Source organism: Octodon degus, unplaced genomic scaffold (genome assembly GCF_000260255.1).
Source record: "Octodon degus isolate 3935 unplaced genomic scaffold, OctDeg1.0 scaffold00034, whole genome shotgun sequence".
NCBI classification, from domain to species: Eukaryota; Metazoa; Chordata; class Mammalia; order Rodentia; family Octodontidae; genus Octodon; species Octodon degus.
The window spans coordinates 10073320-10091199 of NW_004524610.1; the positions used below are offsets into that span (position 1 = coordinate 10073320).

At 46.2% G+C, this 17880-nt stretch overlaps 1 protein-coding gene across 1 annotated transcript in view; it reads right to left on the bottom strand.

Annotated features, from left to right (window-relative positions):
- Soga3 (SOGA family member 3) overlaps positions 1-12661 on the bottom strand; it is a 40640-nt gene extending 27979 nt beyond the window's left edge. The window contains exons 1-3 of the mRNA XM_023714231.1: positions 11630-12661; positions 11004-11228; positions 9320-9478 (exon numbers count right to left, since the gene is read on the bottom strand). Coding sequence (XP_023569999.1) covers positions 9320-9478; positions 11004-11228; positions 11630-12661 — 1416 coding nt within the window. The remainder of the gene's footprint in view (positions 1-9319; positions 9479-11003; positions 11229-11629) is intronic.
- Positions 12662-17880: the final 5219 nt, after the last annotated feature.

Consider the following 17880-nt stretch of genomic DNA (forward strand, 5'->3'; position numbering starts at 1 on the left):
TGCTGGGGGATTGAACCGCGGTCCCTGATGCTTTTGCTAAGCTTGTTCTAAGTAGGTGCTTTAGACCACTGAGCCATCTCTCCAGCCCTCAGAGCAGTTTCACACCCACTGTCTTGTGTCACACCTGTGTAGACTGGAAAGGAAAGTATTTTGCTTTAGGAGGCGTTGAAGAGTCCATTCTAAGGGACTGAACAGTGCAGCTGTGACATTTGTAAGAAGAGGAGAAGGAACAAACAGATTGTGGACCCCACCCCACTCCCATGCTTCTTGTGTTCCCTCCAAACCCTGGAAATGAAACATTTCTTCAGCTGTGCACAGCTTGGACGTCTTCTCCCAGTGCTTGCTGAAGGGATCCCCTCAGAACCGAGAGGCTGAGGACTTGGAAGTATGGGCCACATTAAAGCTCCCAGAGAAGAGGTCATGTGTGGGCCAGGCAGAAGATGGGAGTGGCCCTGGAGGAGCAGCCAAGGTCCGGGCACTGAGGCCACGCAGTCCCTGCTAGTGGAGACTGTGGGCCAGAGAAGGACAGACTGGGCTGCACACCTGGCGAGCCTGCTTTACTGGTGATACAGCACTGCGGGATGCTGGAGTCACCCTGTGAGAAGTGAAGCAGCTAGCAGATAATTATTCATAAATGATGGTAAAGAGGTTGGCACGTAACTAGCCTGCCACCCTGGTGGCTGCTGAGCAGTTGTGGCTTATGGTGGCTGACTGTGTCTCTCAAGCCCCATTAACTGCTGAGTCAGTGGCCACATAGCAGAGATTTAAGTTCGTTCAATCAGCTCGTCTCTGGGAAAGGCATGGTCTGCATTCCACATTTTCTCAGCCAAGCACCCCAGACTCAGGCCACGAAGCCGACACTGGCTTCCCAAGTGACTTCTGGTTCTTCAGTTCCGATCATCCTCGCTCTTCCCAAGACCCTGTGTGAACTCGCTTCAGAACACTTGCAGCTTCTGATGCATCACAGGGATTTGACAGAAATCAGGGGGATGATTCCAACTTTCCAGAGCTATTCAGGCCTTGGGAGACTTTCATTTCTGAAAGTGGCGAGGCTGGCATTGCCCACCTGCTCCTTTCTTGTTGTTTCTTTTGTACCGGGCCACATGCACACAGAGTCCTGGTTCTGTGTCATTTGTTCTTCTTTCTCTCAGGCAAAATGTGTCACCTAATTATCGTGCCTTCTCTGCTCAAAATGGCTTCATGTTGATCAGCTTTGGCCAGGTTCTGTTCTGGTTGTTGGGGACACAATGATCAATATGACTGACCCCTCCTTAGTTTAACACAGGAAACAAATTAAGTGTGTGTGTGTGTGTGTGTGCATATCATTTGCATAAATAAATATGAAATAGCTATCATCAAACTCCAGAAGAGATGGTGGAATCACCTACATTCTGGTCATGGAACTCAATTTTAAAGATGCTTATAGCCTATAAGGTTTGCAAGACCGTCCAGAAATAATGGACATCAAAATGTTGGGTGCAGTAATGCAACAATGTAGTAATTTTCAAAGTATAACCTTCAAAGTCTGATTTTTCTATCAGAAAATAATTAATGTGTGGGGAGATAAGATCACTCGCACAGCGATCTTACCTGTTGCCCCTTACACCTGATACACGTTTAGTTGAAATTTTTAGGCAATAAGCTTTATATAAAAGGCAGACACAGAGACTAGATGCTATTTTCTACCATGGCTAAATGCAAGGCCCTTCTCAGGCAGCCAAGGATGATGGGAGAGAGAGGTGGCGGAGGACAGAGGTAATTAGCAACAGAAGCCTAAAAAGCCCCCACATGGACTTCTTAGGTCCCGGTTTCACTCCAAGGGCCCCTTAATGAAGGGACTGGAGTTGTTCATGGGTTTGGATCCACGTGAGGTTTATGCCTGTTACACAAGCACCAACCAAGTCACCTTAAAGTGAACTTTATGATGTTCTCAGAAAGACCAACACTTGGAAGTTCAAGACCAGAAAAATCACAGGGGGATGGAAATCCATTTCAGTAACAGTGGGGCACGAATGCTGACATGTAACTGTGGACTGTCCATCGTGCATTTAGGCACCACACCCCCATGATGAAGGGCTTGAAGGCTTGCAGGGCAGTGAGGAGGAGCAGGTCTCACCCTGGAGAACTGTCCAGGAACCCAGCTCCCTGGGACCCCTCAGTGCCAACACTGAACCTTACTAGTTGGTGCAGTAGAAAAGAAGGCGAATTCTTCAGTCACCATATGACCTTTGTGGCTTCCTAGAGGGGAGAGAAAGGTGACCCTAAAAATGTGGCTCTGGATGTGAGGAAGGCTCCTTTCATCCTTAGCCCTCCACCTCACGCCAGTGTGGATCTCACTGTCCGCTTTGGGCAGGACCCTCAGTGGGTGCAGATTTCGAGTTCAAAGCCAAGCTGTGCTATCTACATCTTTACGTCCTCAGTCTGTAGGTCTATGTGGCCACGCTGAGGCAGGTATGAAATTACAGTGGAATAGATACCTGCTAACCAAATATAGGACAAAATAACTATGGTAATAAAGCTATATTTCATCTCTGACTATGAAATTTTCAGACCACACAAAGACAGAGACAGATAACTGAGAAAACAGAAAATGAAAGTTTAGGAGGACTTTGGAAAATGCTGAGTGTAATCTCTCCATGTATGAATAAAAGATCGAGGCCTATAAATTTCCATTGATTTACTCAAGGTCACAGGAAATGACAGGTGAAGTCTCAGAGCCATGACACAAACACTTCTCACAAATCAGTGGAATTCTTGGCTTATGAAAAAAACAAATGCCTTCATTTTATTTCCTGTAAAAAAAAATTATTTCCTAGCTCATTGGTCACATAGATGGGAACTGACAAGGGGAAGGGTCGTCTGTCTGCTTGTGTGAAATCTGCTTACAATTGTCACCATGTCACTGTGCTATAGCTGTCTTCATGGCTGCTTCAGCAGCTCCCCATGGCAGCACTGCCTCTGTATCTGGGTCTATCTGGGACATCAGTCCTCTCAATACCTTGGTTGTTACTACCCTCATTGTTAGCTGCCTCCTAACAATGGATGTCCTCTAGATTACACTGTCCTTAACCTTTCCAGAACTTGTAGTTGACCTAATTTCTACCCCTTTCAGTCAATTGCTGTATAATTTTATTACAAACCATTTCAAATGACATCTGAAGGTCGGCTGGATACACAAGTCAAGGAGATAAACAACCCTTCCATAATCACTCTAAATAACTGCCGTGGAGAGACTTAGAACTGCTAACTTTTCAGCGGAGGGGCCCTCAAAGTTCAGCCTAGCATTCTTAGAACATGTCAAGCAGAGCCCAGAGTTAGAAACTTAGCACCAATAAATATGAATTATTAGGGAATACAACAAATTAAATATGCATTCAATGAACCATGAAGCCCATTGTTTGCCAATCTTTCCTATTTTACATAGGAAGTGGGAATGTAGTCATGAACATTTGTTTAGGTAAAATCTATAATTTTGCAGTGTTTTACAGTCTCACATTTATAAGGCTCTAAATTCTAGCCAAGAAAAGAGCTGGAATCTGGTCAACTACGTGGGGTTGTATAAAGCTGACTTGCATTTTTGCATAAATAACCAGAATTTGAAATCTAGTAAAGGTTGAACACATATTTCAAGGCAAGTTATCAGGTCTTGATCTGCACTCTTGTGCTTCAGCTGGGGCTTTGTCCTCTGCGCAGAAGACCCCCTGGCTGTGACTGAACTTGGGAATCACTTCTGGGTGCCTGCAGCTAAGCATGCAACCTCACTTGAAAATCCCAGTAACTCTCATAATTCCCAAATAAATTCTCCTTTAAAAATCCATTCAGAACACACGACAACTTCTTTGAAGACAAACTTTCCAACGTTTCCCTGGAACACAGTTAATTTTTAACTTGGACCCTAGTACTGCCTCCTACATCACTCACCAACCCAGGGGCCCTAGAAGATAGCAGTAAAGGACACTGTTTAATTGATACATTTAGTCATGCCACTCTCCCATTATCTTGTTCTGAAACTCTGTTTTATGTTTCTACCTTCATAATGAAAACATTAAAAAAAGTAAAAATAACAATACTGGTCATTTAATTTTAAAATGACAATGAGTGCAGTTCCACTTTCAAATTTTAATAAACTATCAGAACCAGGAAAGAATATTGCACACTAAAGAATTCCTCAAACTGCCACTTGAGCAGCTTCTTCCTAGATTTACCACACCACAGTTATGTTCTGTACCTAATAACTTAGAGAACACGTCCCATCAAAATTTAGAGAAGTTATGATCAGCTCTGAACTTTATACAAGAAAATAAACAGGCTTTGTAAACACGAAGGGCAAGAACTTGCCTAATATTGTCTGTACAGAAATTAATGTATACAAGACTTTCAGTACATTAAAAATAGACACTGCTGTTAAAATTTATAGCACTAATTATTTTTGTGCTGCAGAAGGAAAGCTCATTGTGATAGAAGGGCTATATTAACCAAGTGCCCAGAAAATGAAAGTCCCAAGATAAATATTTCTACTGTGCAGCCAGTTAAGAGCCCTCTAGAGTGAAGACTGGGAAAAGTTATGAAAATTTTCTTTTCATTCTCTTATGTAATGGTGAGGGATGAGAAAAAACAAAGAATATAGATTCTGAAAGGAAAAATCTGATAAGCAGTTCTCCTCCTCATCTTACTCTTTCTTCCCTTTAGTCCTCTGTTGGTGACTTTTTTTTTTCTTTCCTTATTTGTTGATTCAGGGTCTTGCTACGTAGTTTGGACTTATAATAATCCTCCTGCCTCAGCCTCCCCAGCACTGGGATTACAGGCGTGCAATACTAGGCTCAGTTTTGGGGCCAGCATGGCACGCAATACCAGGGATTGAACTTGGGACCTTGCCCTTGCCAGGCAGTTGCTTAGACAGCCAAGCTATCTCCCAGGCCCAGTGACTTATTTTTTTAAGTGTATGCCATTAACTCGTCTAAAAGTATTAGACTTTGAAAGTGACAAGAAATTACTCCACCCTTCTGAAGAGCCAGGGGATTTTAAAGCTTTGAAAATAAAACTCCCTCCTATACCTGGAGAATGGAGAAGGGCGATGGCCCTCCACTTAGCATCTTTGTACTTAAATCCATCCTGGCACTGAAAGAGCTATTCGTTGATTCCTTGAAATAAGTTGTACAGAAACCTGTATCTTGCTAATGATTTCTGATGTCAAAAGACCATCATCTCTTGCAGATTATAAAAGGTAAATGTATTTTTCTGCTTAATAAAAGCATGCTTCTAGTAGCAACCTGTGCTTTACAGCTGCTAGGAGAATGCTGTTCAGCTTGAAGGCAGCCCCCTAAGAGGTCCCTCTTGTTTGCAGTTGGCAGAATATCAGCCATTTCAATACCAGCAATGGATTGCAGAAGATGAAACTAATTACCTCCATGCTGCCTCTGCCCAATTCTGCTGCTCCCGGGTGCCTGCTCCACCCTCTCAGGGGAGAAGATGAGCAGATGGCTATGAGCAGGTGCACAGGCCATTGTGCAGCCCCTAGTCCTGAGAGCAATCGCTCAACACCCTGGAAGCCAGTTCAAGTCTTAGGAAGTGGTTCCAAACTCTAGCAGCTGGCCCATTTGTCCCAGTGCGGCTGTTCAACATTTGTATGACTCCATGCAAGGAACTAAAATCTTGGAATTAGAAGCTTGTTTTTCTTCAGTATATTCTACTTAATATTTTATGATTTTAATCTCTCAGCACCATCTTTTCTTCAGAATGGAGGACATAGCCTTTTCTGTTTCTCTCAATTGCTAGAGGGACAAAAAAGGGGTGGGAGTCCACGTAGATTACACTGAAGAAGAATTTTAATGTTTTAATTTCACAAGCAAGGAAGCCTATAGTTAATAATGTCCACTCTGCAAAATACCAGTTGAGTTACCATTGCACCCAAACTATAATATTTACCTTTAAGAGAATAACAAAGTTACCATTACAGAAAAGTCAGATTAGAATGAAACATTTCTGGTTTCTGTACATTTTTAACTATCTGTAATACTTCTGATAATTTCCTAGACACTATGAAAGTCAACATCAAATGGATGCCAGAATATTTTTTATTTTTCCCATGTATACTTCATGTTCTTCAGATCTTTATATTCCATTTCCTCTCTCTCTCCCTATTTTCAGCCACATCTCCACTTATTTTGTATTGCTATTGTTTTTAAAAAGCTCTTTAAAAGTTAATACATGGGACTTGTGTTCCTAAATACCCTATGCTGTTGTGCTTTTATCCTCTGATTTGCGCTGGAGTTCAGTCGTTGGAACCCTAATAGAAAGTGAGCTGTCTCTTTGGCTTGAACATTGTGTCTACATCACCCAATTCTGGAACAGAATTTCCCCAACCTAAAATTAGAAATCCTAAGGAGTCACAGGGAAGGGTGTGGGGAGTAGGATCAAAACACAACTTTTTTTTTTTTATTTTATTTTAGAACAGGGTCTACAGGGTCTACAATGTCTTACTGTGTAGATCGGATTCATAGTGATCTTCTTGTTTTCAGCTTCCCAAGTGCTGAGATTACAAAGCCCTGTCATCACACCCAGTCTCAATTGCCATCTCAGTGTGCCCTGGACAGGTCTGGCACAGCAGGCCTGGGGATCGAACTCCCAGCCCCTGGGTCTGCCTAAGCAGGTGCTTTCATATGCTGAGCTATTTGCCTAGCACCAACACACATCTTTATGATGACTTTCCTGAAGACATTCCCAGGGGCCTGCCTTATTCCTGAATGACATAGCATTTTGGGTTTATTTGAGATAGGTGAGGTCCCATCTACCTGACTAACGGACAGTCAATCTGAGCAATTTCTGTTTTCTAAGACATAGGATGAAGTCAGAAAATTCTTGTGCCATTCTTCAATACGACTTTCCAGACACCTACTGCAAAATGTCTACACAACACCACATTGCTATTTATTCCTACTTTGTCTCTAGTAATGAAGTGAAACTGCTTTTCACTAGGATGTTTTAACTACATAAATGAACAGTCTGAGAGCAGCCAAGTTTGCATGAGCAGGGTTTGGAACGCAGTGCAACTCACACCGACTTTTCTCTTTCCTTGTCCCGGGTAGAGAAGGAAGGAGGAGTAAAAATGATTAAGATGTAATGCATATATGCATGTTGGCAAGATAGCTCAAGGACTTAGCACCTGCTTAGGCAAGCACAGAGACCAGGGTTGGATCACTGTTACTACATGCTGTGCCGGCACCACCCACAGGCGCACTGAGCTGGCCACCAAGACCGGGTGTGGTGGCACACGGCTATAATCCCAGCACTGGGGAGGCTGAAAACAGGAGGATCACCACCAGTCCAAGCTGCACAGTGAGACCCTGTACCAAATACATTTTAAAAAAGCGCATATGCATCCATAATCTCACGATGAAAGTAATTATATACCTCTAGTATTTATTAATAAATAAATGAATCTAAAGCCAGAAATTGTTCAGTAGCTACTTTTGCAGCTTCAAACATGTTTTCCCCTCCTATTTTCCTTGCCACATGCCTGTGCTGGTGGCCCCAACTTCCAGTATTTAAGAATGAAACTTTAGTTGGAGACAGGTTCTCTTCAGAGGTGAGCATGTGACAGTGAGTGAAGCCTCACCTAATCCCACTGGTATTCTTACAAGAAGTGAAATTTTGAAGCAGACAACTACTGAATGCTGTAGGAACATAGAGACAGCCACATACAAGCTAAGGAGGGGCCTGGCACAGACCCCGTCTCAAAGCCTGTGGAGGAGAACACCTGTTGAAACCCTGACTTTGGACTCACAGCCTCCAGAACAGCGAGACTTGACCAATGCTCAAGCACCTGGGTCTCTGCTGCTTCGGTAAAGCAGTGCTCCCAGCCTCCTGCAGCCATCTACCATTTACTCTTCACTTCTAGAAACAAAACTTGCAATTTCTCCTTAACTGTACATTGTTGCTAAAGGTAATATATACATATCTATATCCATTTCATATTTGATTTCTTTTAAAACATCATGCTTTTTAAATGGCAATGTCTTAGATTTCATGACAGAAATGCATGGTAGTTGGATAGGCAGAGAATCATTTGATACAGACTTTACAGTCTCCAACCAAGTAAACAGAGGCAAGTAAAAGTTAGAAGGCTTCTAAGGTTGCTCAGTTACTGGTGAAGATGACCACACAGCTCTCAGTCTCCCTATTTATCTACAGTACCTCAAAACCACCCTTAGCTAGTAGCAAGGGATCATGTGTCACTAAAGTTATTTTCCTGTTAAAAGTCAGAATAATATAAACAGATAGATAAAAGAAATAGTTTACTGAAACCACAGTCTACAAGTCCTTATAGTTACATATTTTTGATCACACTGTAGAAATTACCACTGCTACATCATGGTAGACATTCTGCACCATCCTGAGATAAACACAGAAATCACAGGTGGCTCAATATCTCAGCCCATGAAAACCTAAGGATTTTCCTCAGAGTTTGTATGTCAATCCAGAAGAAATAGTTCAGAAGACCACATGTATATTTGCATAGTCTCAACAATAGCTTTTAGAAGTTGTACTGTACGTACTTAGGTAGTTTTCAAAGAAAAAGTATAATAATCCAAATCCAATTAATTTTTATTTTAAATTAACATTAGGTCTTTTGTTTCTTCTCTATTTTCTGCGATCTTTAGCTTAACCACTCATGTGTTTCAATTTCTTACAACTCACAGGAAGAAAAGAACTTGGACTGCTCTACCCAGAAGGACAGGACTAAAATGAATTGGTTAAAATCACAACTAAACAGATTTGAACTTAAAACAAAGTCTTTGAACAGAGCTATGATGTGACACAATTTGGGGAAGGTCATAGGGTTAGTCACCATCGCCATGCTAAGCACAAGTTACCTAAGGATTTCACTACAGAGAAACTTTAGGCAATGAGTGACCTTACTGATGACCTTCACAGCCTTGTCCAGTGTAGAAGTTTGTGCTGCTTGGAACTCAGTAGCAATCCCAAAAAGTTCTTATCCTCCAACTACTGCAAGCCCCATTTTCTTATACTCTTGACAACCTTCATGTTGGCATGCTGAGTAGTTTACTTAATTAGCACACATTTAGGCAAACCAGTGATAGAACAGCAGTCACAGCTCTCAGAATGCCAAACCAGAGGCAAGGCTCAAGTTAGAATTTTTTTTGCTGCTTATTATTAGTATTAAATATTTGTTACTACATGAGGCAAGAACCAGAATTGACTTGCAATCATAAAATAAAGAGAATTCTTTTAGTCCACAGAATTGTGTTCTAAAGAGCTTAAAAAAATGCAGTAACTCATCATAGAATCAAATACTAACCTCTTTCATTTTTTCTAGTTCATTCTGTAAGGCTTGCTTCGCAATTTCAACTTCTATAAGCTGTTGCCTCAGTTTCTCATTTTCATCCTCTGTTGTGGTTCTCTTTTCTTCCACGTTTTCCAGTTCATGGTGAAGTCTCACAGACACGTCCTTGGCAACCTACAATAAAACATTTGCAACAATAAAATGCTCTTCTTCATAGTGACATATTAAGCATCAGCACTCACAAAGTGCTTATCATGCCCAGCTAGGCTTCCAGGTGCTCTCCACATAAACCTTTCATACGTATCAAGTGTGTACGACTCACAGCAGTTTCATGAGGAAGATATTTTCATTCTCTCTGTGTTATAGAGAAAGCCAAGTCTAAGAGGTGAAATAACATGCTCAAGGTCACACGGCTAACAAGCAGCTATGACCTCTGACATTCAGACTTCGAGCTCTCAACTTCCATGGCACACCACGGCAATAAACATTCCACTGTGGTGTAACACATCGAGAGAGGTTATATCTGTCTCCTAAATCTACATGAAAGCCGTAAGGTAGAGGTTTCGCCTGTGTGCATTAAAGAATAGAGAAAAGAAGTTTTGTCAAGTGGGGACATGTAACTTAAATTTTGATCTTAGAATTCTAGGTATTGAAATTTAGGAAACATCTTAGCCCCTGAGGTTAGTTTCAATAACTGCAGTTTTGCCCCAAATTTTGAGATTATCTTGGAAATTGTAGGGTTTGGAAGAGAAGTGGAGCCTTCTGGTACAGAAGACCAGGACGCAAGCTAGCTCCATCACCTGGGTGCACAGCGGGCCTGGCTGCCTCCTTGCACTGGCATGTAAAAAGCCCAGCTTCTGCACCTGTAAGTTGGCCCCATTAATAATCTCTACTTGAGTTTTCTAAATTTTATGAAATAATAAGGTATGTAGCAATGTTTGCCATAGTGCCTAGTGCATAAGGAGCACTAACATTCAACAGTGTTGGGAAGCAGGAAAAATAAGACAACAAGGACTCTCTCAGAAGACTCTAGCTCTCTGCAATTCCAGCTTCTCTTTATAGTATGATGAGTTTAATGCAATTGAAGTGCATCCAGCTGTCTCTTCCAGCTGGTGAATTCAAAGTCTGGTTTGCCCTGTCAGTGACTCTGCCTGTAATCAAACTGAACACAGAGAATACACCTATCCTACCTAAAACTACATGCCAAGTTGGGATGTCTCCCTGGGAGAGATTATGAAGGAGGACCTTGGTTGGTTTCACTCCTCAAGATAAGCTATAACTTGGGCAGTTTTATTTATTTATTTCCCCCCAGAAGTACCTGCAGTGGTTACTTTTAGCAAGGTCAGGGCCTGGGTGGGCAGGACAGTCAGAAACCATTTTAACCCTGATATTATAGTGCTGCCCCCTGTCTGGGGGTCAGGCCCTGCGCTCCTAGGCCCAATTCCCCCGGCCTCCCTGGAAAGGCAGACCCTGGAGGCCAATCAGTGCGGAGCAGGATGTCCAAGGCTACCCACCACTTCAGGAAGAGCCAGGTACTGCGGGACAGCCCCACCCGCACCCCCAACCTTGCTCCCCACCGTTCGCTGATTCTCGGCTCATTGCACTTTTCACCCCCCCCCCCGCCAGTCCTTCCCAGACGTCTGACATTTCGTGATCAGCGCTGCTCGCTACCCAAGACGTCGCGCCCGGCGCCACGCACCTTGAGGTCCTGCTCCAGGCTGCGCAGCAGCTCCCCGTCAATCTCGCCGGTCTGCGCGTAGCGGAGCCGCTTGCGCTCGGCCTTGCGGAGGCGGTACTGCAGGATCCGGCAGTTCTTGTTGGCCCGCTCCAACTCGTGGCGCATTTCCTGCAGCTGACAGGCGTCCTCCTCGAAGAAAGTGTCCCTCATCTCGTCCATTTCGGTTCTAAGCTCCTCAATTTCGTTCTGGGGCGGCGACAGGAGGAAGGGGGACAGCCAGCCTGGCTTCCAGCCCCTCGGACCCACGGCATGCCCCATCAATCCCAGCTTGATTTTTTTTCTTTTTTGCGTGTGTGTGTGGGGTGGGGGAGGCTTGCGTGAGACAGGAGTGACAAGGAGCCGAAAGAAGAAACTAGAAAAACGGGTCCCTCTAGGCTTTCATGTACGGCCTCGCTCAGGCTTACTCCGTGCCAAAGCGGTACAGGCCTTGGTTAGAGAACTCTAGGCCCGGATTGGGTTTCCAGCGAAAGCAGGTTGTTTCCCACCCCGACTAGGCCTACCCCACCCCCCATCTTTGATTCCGGAACCGCGCAAGCTTGGGCTCCGCACCCAGGACACGCCCTGGTCCTGAACCCCAGCGCCCTCACCTTGAGCGCCTCGTTCTCCTCCCGCAGCTTCTCCATCTCCTCCTGCATCTCCTCCTGCTCCTGGAGTAGCTGCGACTGCGAGGGCGGGGGAGCCGCGGGCTGCAGGGCCCCTGCTCCCCCCGCGCTGGCCTCCGCGCCCGGCTGAGGGCCCTCGGCGGCCGCAGCCATGGGGGATGCGGCGGGGCCCGCGAGCGGTTCGCACAGGCCCGGGGCGCCGGCCACAGGGGATCCCCGGCCACCGCCGCCGTTCTTCGTGTGCATCTGCGCCGCGGCGGCCGCCGCTCGCTCCTTCTGGCGGTGGAACTGGATGAGCTCAGACTGCAGGCAGCCTTCCTTCCAGTAGCTCGCGCCGCCGACCCCCGCCGCGCCGCCTCCGGGGTTCCTGCTGCCGCCGGGGCCCGGCCCTCGGCCGCTCGCCCAGCCGGGAGAGGACGCGGACGCCCCCTCCCCGCCGCCGCCCCTCTGCGCGCCGCGCGCGCCTCGCCCTCGCCAGCCCCGGGGCGTTGCCGCCTGCGCTGCGCCCCCCTCGCGCTCCGCCGGGCCGCTGCCGACTCCTCCTCCTTCGCGGTCCACGCCGCCCCCCTCCGCGGACGCAGGGGGCTCCCCGACTTTCGGGGTCGCCGGCTCGAGCTCCCGCGCGGACTCCTCTGGCGGCCCGGGCCTCCTGGGGCCCCCGGGGCCGGGGGACGCGCAGGTTGCCGCTTCAGCACCCGGCGTGGGCTGGACAGCGCCTCTGGGCGCCGGGGGCGCCGCCCTCTCCGCCCCGCCCCCTGCCCGCGCCCCGGCGCCGGGCGCCCCTCTACTGCCCGCCTTGCTCCCCGGCGTTGACTGAGGCTGCCGGGCCGGGTTGAGCTTGGCGCCGCCCCCCGCGGGGGTCCTGGTGGCAGCGGCTGCCTGCCGGAGGGAGCTGTCCCTGGGCCTGGCGGGGGACTGAGCTCGCGGCTGCTTCCGGCTGCTGCCCTCGGGGTGCAGGCGGGCCTCGGGAGCCGCGCCGGCGGAGGGGACAGCGCCCCCGGGCGGTGGCTGACTCATGGTGTTCGCGGAGAGCTATGGGATGCCTTCGGAATCCTCCATCTCGACCTCGTCCTCTTCCCACCTCGCCGCCACCAACCTTCCTTTCCAAGCTAGGGCGGAGACAAAAGAAAATACGCGCAGGGTGTCTGCACTGTTCGCGGCTGTGCGCGCCCGAAGCCCCCCAAAGGACAAGCGAGGCCAGAGCCTAGACTATGGGAACGGGAGGCCAAGCTGCCAATTCGCATTTCGCCCGAGGTGGCGCTGATTCAAGTCTCTAAGTCAGCAAAATGATGGCTCTGAAAGTAACTGTACCTTCTGAAGACAGCAGGTGTGGGAAGGGTGCGTGCGATACAGGGTCAGCAAGTAAATTCTGGGAAGGGAGGGACAATGCAAAAGCAGAGGATGTCGAGGAGAAAGGAGATATGCACGTATTCTAATAGTCAAACCTCTGTGTTTTCAACTTGTGCTTCCCTTGCCATTAAATCTATATTTAAAGGCCGGTTTAGTGCAAAAAGTTTTCTATAGTTAGTGTTCTCCTGTGTCACTTAGAGAAAAAAATATCATGAACCAGGTCCCTAAGGGGTTTGCAATGAATAAATGATATCTTTTTGCCCGAGCAGATCCAATCTCTAATGTTTTTAGAGCAATGCGCCCAATTTTCTTTAGAATGGGCCTAAAAGAAAAAAAATTTTTTTCTTTTAACTGAAAGAAAACATGAATGATTACATCAACCCAGTTTCAAGAAAATAATGGCGATAGAAATTATTTGTGTGATGTAGTCATTCACAGCCTCAGAGAGATTAGCTTCTAGTTTTAAAAAAATACTTTGGAAAAGCTGACGGGTGGTTCTTAAGTTGCAGGGGTTGAATTCTTCTACTCCAAGGCTATTCTGTAGATATGGAAGTCAGTTTAATCTTAATGCCATTGCAAGCTAGAAAATATACACTCCTTCTTAAACTCCTTAGGTGGTTCTATCAGCTGTCCTGCTTCCAAGGAGCCTGCTCCTTACTGGGCTGCCCTCAGAAAGAGGCTGTGTCTTCCCTCCTGGTGGTTAAGATCAGTAGGCATTGTGTAGCTTTCCAAGAGAAATCCATGAGTGATTCCTTTAGTCTGGAAAACAGCAAGCTACTGTATCCTAGATTTGTTCACTAGTGATCCAGTTAGCTAGATAATTTGGTGGCTTTTCATTGGAAATATAATATCTTTTTAAAGCAGTAAAAGGGCATAACTAGGCATAAAGCTTTGCAAAGAAGTCCCTCCTCTCAGGATATTTAACTGCTGATTACCTTACTAGGGTTAGTTCAACTATTTTAAGCATACAGTCATTTTCCATTTTGTAAGTAATCCGCAAAACAATAAATTCCTAAAAGTGTCTTCCACCTCTTTCTTTCTGGGATCTTCTTTCACCTGACATTGGAATATAAATTAGAAGACAGACTTCACAGGACAGAAGAGTTGCGTGTCAACTTTCTACATCTGGAGACAGAATACACCTGGACTGTCTGCTCTAGTCAAGCAACAAGGGTCAGTCCCAACTAGGATATATGGTCAAGGTAAATTGAGTTTTGTTTTCAATTAGACTGAGGCATTGCAGAGGTGAGAAGCATGAGATAACACTTCCATTTGGTTCTGGGCAGTTCTAACCCAGAAGAAAGCTCGGGCTGCAGGGCCCGGCTGCTGTCACGTGACTCCCTCAAAGTGTCAAATCTCTTCAGGGCTTCCCCTTTGGAAGCGGCCACCCAAGCAACCGGCACGGCCCAAACCAACAAGGAATCTCCAGTTTTATCTGCAGGCCCACCCACCCACTTCTCATCCCCTTTAGGAATCCAGACCCGCTCACTTCTCAGCAGAGGTGGTGTCTCCAAGAAGTGGACTCGGACCAAAAGCGCTTTCTTGCTGGTTCTCTGGAGACCGCGGTTCGTGTCTGTGCCTTTCAGAGCCCAGGGAAGTTCAGCCTCGTGATACTAAGGACGCCTTTCTGGTGGAGCAGTACTCCGGGCCGGGCCGAGTTCCACACCACTTAGGCTCTCGGAACAATGGCGAAAGCGGGAGACTTGGCGACGCTGAGCTCCGCGCGCAGCGGGTGCAACCCGGGTGCCAAGCTGTGCCAGACGCCCGGCAGGACGCGCAGCGCGCTGCAGATCTGAGCTTGCTGGGTAGGTTCGGGCAGAGCAGGCTTGCACGGGCGAGCAGAGCAGCGGTAGCCAGAGAGTGGCGAGTTTGCAGAGAAGCGAGGCGGAGGTGGGGAAAAGGGCCAGGGGTGAAAGGGAGTGGGTGCGCGACGGCAGCGAGGCCGGAGCCACGCCCGAGTCGGGAGCGCTGAGGCCGGGCGCGCTCAGAGTCCTGGCTCCTCTCTCGTACCCCGCGCTCGGCAGAAGCTCCAAAAAGCACGTCGAGCCGGATGCATTCGTTTCCTGCAAAGCTTTGTCTCGGGTCGGATCAATCTCCATCAATTATTTACGAGAGCTCTTTTCCCGGGGAGGCGGAGCGGAGCAGCCTTCGGGACGTGATCGGAGTCTCCGGATGCAGCTGCGGGCGCTGGGCGGCTCTCAGTTCTCTTTGTTCGCTCACTTTCGCTCTGCCGAGCTCTCCACGCGGCGCCGCCTCCCCGCCCCCAGACCGGGCGGAGTCTTCCGATGTCGCTGCCACGCAGAGAGAATGCTGCCAGGCCCACTGTCCCGCAGACAAAGGCTTCCTGAGAAACCATGACTAATTCAGTGCCCAGGGAGCAAACACCGCTTCCAAACGGGCTTTGCCCGACAGCCAGCTCTGGCTACACTTTCCTTCTCCTTTACTGAATGCCAGTGTATTCTGTGGAAATAATAAGCAGTGGTTGGGATCCAATCTTTGTTGCAGAGCACGTGAGTAACAGTAGCTAGGAACAATACACTTATAAAATACCGGTATAAAAGAGAGGTCAGAATGTATGCGTTTACAATTTACAATGATCCACACTGTTGCATAGTGGTATTTTTGAAACGAGAGTGATTTTTTTCTTTTTTCTTCCAGTTCTCTTTTTATTTTTTTCCCCGGAGGAACGCATGGAGGCTTTCCTCCTACCTCTAAGAATTCCTTTGTGCTCTAGGAGAGAGAGAGAGAGAGAGAGAGAGAGAGAGAGAGAGAGAGAGAGAGCAAGAGAGAGCGAGAGAGAGAACGAGAACTTTGGAAGGAGTCCTTTTTAAAGGAAATTAAACTTCTTTTAAGTTAGTATAGTGGTTTTGTAAGGAACTGGAGAAAAGTATCTTGCAACAATAATAGATGTTCGTGCTAACATGGATATTAGTGTAAAATATCCTTTCAAATATTTCATTAATAAAAGAAATAAAGGCAATTTGGCAGTAGCTTGCATCCAGACAATCACCACAGCAAATGAAAGCATGTTGAATGCCAGGTGATTGATATCTCCAGTGATACAAAACACAAGCATGAAGGACAAAAGATTTCATGTTCCAAAGTAAATATTCAAAGATGGTGTATGGGTGGTACTGTCCAAGGTACTGGGGCCACACAGAAAAATCAAGAAATGTTTCTCCTGGGAGAACTCAAATTCCTGCTCAGAGCTGAAAAAAACTGACATCATTTCTTTGCCATTTTTCAAACACTTTTAGAAGGTGAGAAAGTGACATCTGTGGGAATTAAAATGAAAGTTCAGACACTGACAAGCATCCCAAAAACAAAGGGGAAAAAATCAAGTGAAAAAGTAGTCACAAGTTGTGTCAAATTTATATTAGGCACGTTTCATTATCTATTCATACGTGAGCTGCAAAATACTTAAGAAATATCAGGATGTGCAGAGCTCATTCAATCAGAAGTGATTTACTGGAAATTGGGTGTGGTGGTGGTGGTCTGTAATCCCAGTTCTTGGGAGGCTGAAAACAAGAGGATCACTACAAATCTGATCTATTTAGTGAAACCCCGTACTAAATACATAATAAAAGCAAAATAAAAAAGTGACATATTGGGTAAAACTGTTTTCAGATCAACCTTTGCAAGTAAAACACTGGTACTGTAAAAACAGTTAAGGACACAAAGCACAATTTCCTGCTTCTCTTCTCTGAGTGCTTGGACCTCGTCAGGCACTACCTTCTAAGGTTTTACAAAGGCAATAATATTTCTTGCAAAGAAGCTGCTAACTTTGAAAAGTCTAATGAAATCAAGAATGGATTATGATACATGCTTAAATAAACAATATGCCTGAATGTTTCAGTTTATAAATTGGTGATGTATAATTTTAAGTTTATGAATGATTATAAGATGAACATAAGCACCATTGAGGGTGTGTCTTCACCCGTGGGAAGATAGCACAGCAACAGGAACTTCTGCATAAATGTGTGTGCTTTTCCCCCTTACTTATTGGTTTAAATGATATTTCTTCTGCTTACAAAACCCAAAGACAATAGTTTAAAGATATCTTTTTCAGAATCCAGAATGGTGTTTTCATACTTTAGATCTAACACCCACCTGACAAGTCTCCTGTGTTTGGAAGACGCTTTGGTCATGGAGAACTGAGTTCAGTAGTTCCTGGATGTGCCCTTAGGAGGAGGACCTGGGGGGAGGTGGGCGAGGAGTGGCCCGACCTAGAAGCACGTAGTTTTTCTTCATCTATTCCCTTTTCTCTCCATTTGCTGGCTGCCTGGGGCTGCTCATCTTGCCTCTGCCATACTGTCTGGAGCCAGTCAGAACTAGAACTACAACTAGAACTGTGAGTCCAAATGCTAGTTCCTCTTCCTGTAAGTTTTGGGTCCGTGGTGTTTTGGAGCAGTGACAAGAAAATGACTAACACAGACCTGACGTTACTTTTGCTGTTTCTGAGGCAGGCTCACCAGGAGACCTCTTAATGTCTGCTTGCAATAGCGACTCTTCAGCTCGGCAGCACAACAGGATATGACCCTTCAGTCAGGAAAGGGGGACCAAGGTCTCAACTTTGAAGCCTATTATCATATGGTTACATGTCTATCCTGGGCGGGGAGATAGCTCAGCTGTCTAAGTACCTGCCTAGCAAGCTCACGGACTTGGATTTAATCCTCAGTACTGCGTGCCATGGGGGTCCCCGTGCTGTGCAGACCCCTGAAACCAGGCATGGTGCTGCATGTCTATAATCCTAGTGCGGGCGAGGCAGAGACAAGAGGATCACTATGAGTCTGAGCTGTGTAGCGAGGTCCTGTAACAAATGATAAATAGAAAGACCAAAAATAAATAAATAAATAAATAAATAAATAAGTAAATAAATGTCTATC